This window comes from Meles meles, chromosome 8, assembly GCF_922984935.1.
Source record: "Meles meles chromosome 8, mMelMel3.1 paternal haplotype, whole genome shotgun sequence".
Taxonomy (NCBI): Eukaryota; Metazoa; Chordata; class Mammalia; order Carnivora; family Mustelidae; genus Meles; species Meles meles.
In genome coordinates, this window is record NC_060073.1 from 18,189,773 (window position 1) to 18,191,388 (window position 1,616).

A 1,616-nucleotide genomic window follows, 5' to 3' on the forward strand; every position below is an offset into this window, starting at 1 on the left:
CAGGGTTTGGAAGTCAATCATAAGTCAACAGTCATAATATTTGAATTATATAAATAAGCTTTATATTCCTTTTTATAACTGTTTCCAAAGTAGTTGAGGTGAGTGGAAGATGTGTTTCTATCAATCCAAGAGGCTAGGACTAAAGAGAGATGTAAGATTTCAGTGTTGAATTTAAAATACTACTCAGAATTTCTGTGACCTCTCCAGATGGACCATGTGCTTATAACCCAAGTTGACTCCATGGGAAGGATGAGCAATGTAACAGAATTCATTCTGCTGGGCCTGTCCCAGAATCCAGAAGTGAGGAAATTATTACTTGCTGTGTTTTTAATCACCTACTTCATCACACTCGCAGGTAACCTCCTCATCTCCGTCACCATCTTCATCAGCCCAGCCCTGGGATCTCCCATGTACTTCTTTCTGTCCTATTTATCCATTATAGATGGTTTCTACTCTTCATCCATAGCACCCAAAATGATCTTTGACTTGCTCTCTGACAAGAACACCATATCCTTCAATGGCTGCATGACTCAGCTCTTTGCTGAACATTTCTTTGGGGGAGCTGAAATCATCTTATTAATTGCCATGGCCTATGACCGCTATGTAGCCATCTGTAAGCCCTTGCATTACACGACCACCATGAGCCGACCTGTCTGTGTTTTCTTGGTGGGAATGGCTGGGATTTCAGGCTTTATTCATGGAGGGATCCAGGTTCTGTTCATGGTCCAGCTACCGTTCTGTGGCCCCAATGTTATTGACCATTTTATGTGTGATTTAATACCTCTCCTGGAACTAGCCTGTACAGATACTCACACTTTGGGGCCCCTGATTGCTGCCAACAGCGGGTCACTATGTCTGCTCATTTTTTCTATGCTGGTTGCTTCTTATATTGTCATCCTGCGCTCCCTGAGGACTAAAAGCTCTGAAGGGCGTCGCAAAGCCCTGTCTACCTGTACTTCTCATGTCACTGTTGTCATCTTGTTCTTTGTACCTTGTTCATTCCTGTACCTGAGACCCATGACCTCCTTCCCTGCTGACAAAGTTGTGGCTGTGTTTTACACCATAGTAACTCCCATGTTGAACCCTTTAATCTACACCCTCAGAAATGCAGAAGTGAAAAGTGTCATGAAGAAACTCTGGGGGCAAATAATAAAAATTGGTGATAATGAAACTTGGGATTAGAGTATTTACATAAAAATATCTAGGGAAAATTTAGAGAGATTTATTCCCCTTCTTAGTTGATTAAATGTGGGACAGTCAAATATCCTGTCTGGATCACTTTTCTTCAGAAGTATATATATTGTGGGCAGGGTCAACATACCCATTAAGGCAAAGTAGACATGATTCCTAGAACCCACAATAATTCTAGAAGCCCCTGAAATGGTTAATTTCTTTTAAAATAAGAGGAAAAAATGAATTTAATGCAAATCCACCTTGCAGTATAGCCATCATTATACCAATGCTGTCATAAAATGTAATTTTAATATTTTTAATGGAAAAGAAGGACTCATGAGGACTAAATAGCAAAGGGCCACAGAAGTCATAATGTTTCCCTGACTGTGGATATGAAACATGGAAGCAGCTGTATTCTTGAACAGTCTTTACACCCCACCCTA

General features: G+C 40.6%; 1 protein-coding gene across 1 annotated transcript; it reads left to right on the forward strand.

The window, feature by feature from the left end:
• The first annotated feature begins 240 nt into the window (after positions 1-240).
• LOC123948657 (olfactory receptor 4C45-like) lies at positions 241-1,182 on the forward strand. The gene has a single exon (XM_046015844.1). It carries the CDS (start codon positions 241-243, stop codon positions 1,180-1,182), a length of 942 nt encoding a protein of 313 aa, XP_045871800.1.
• Positions 1,183-1,616: the final 434 nt, after the last annotated feature.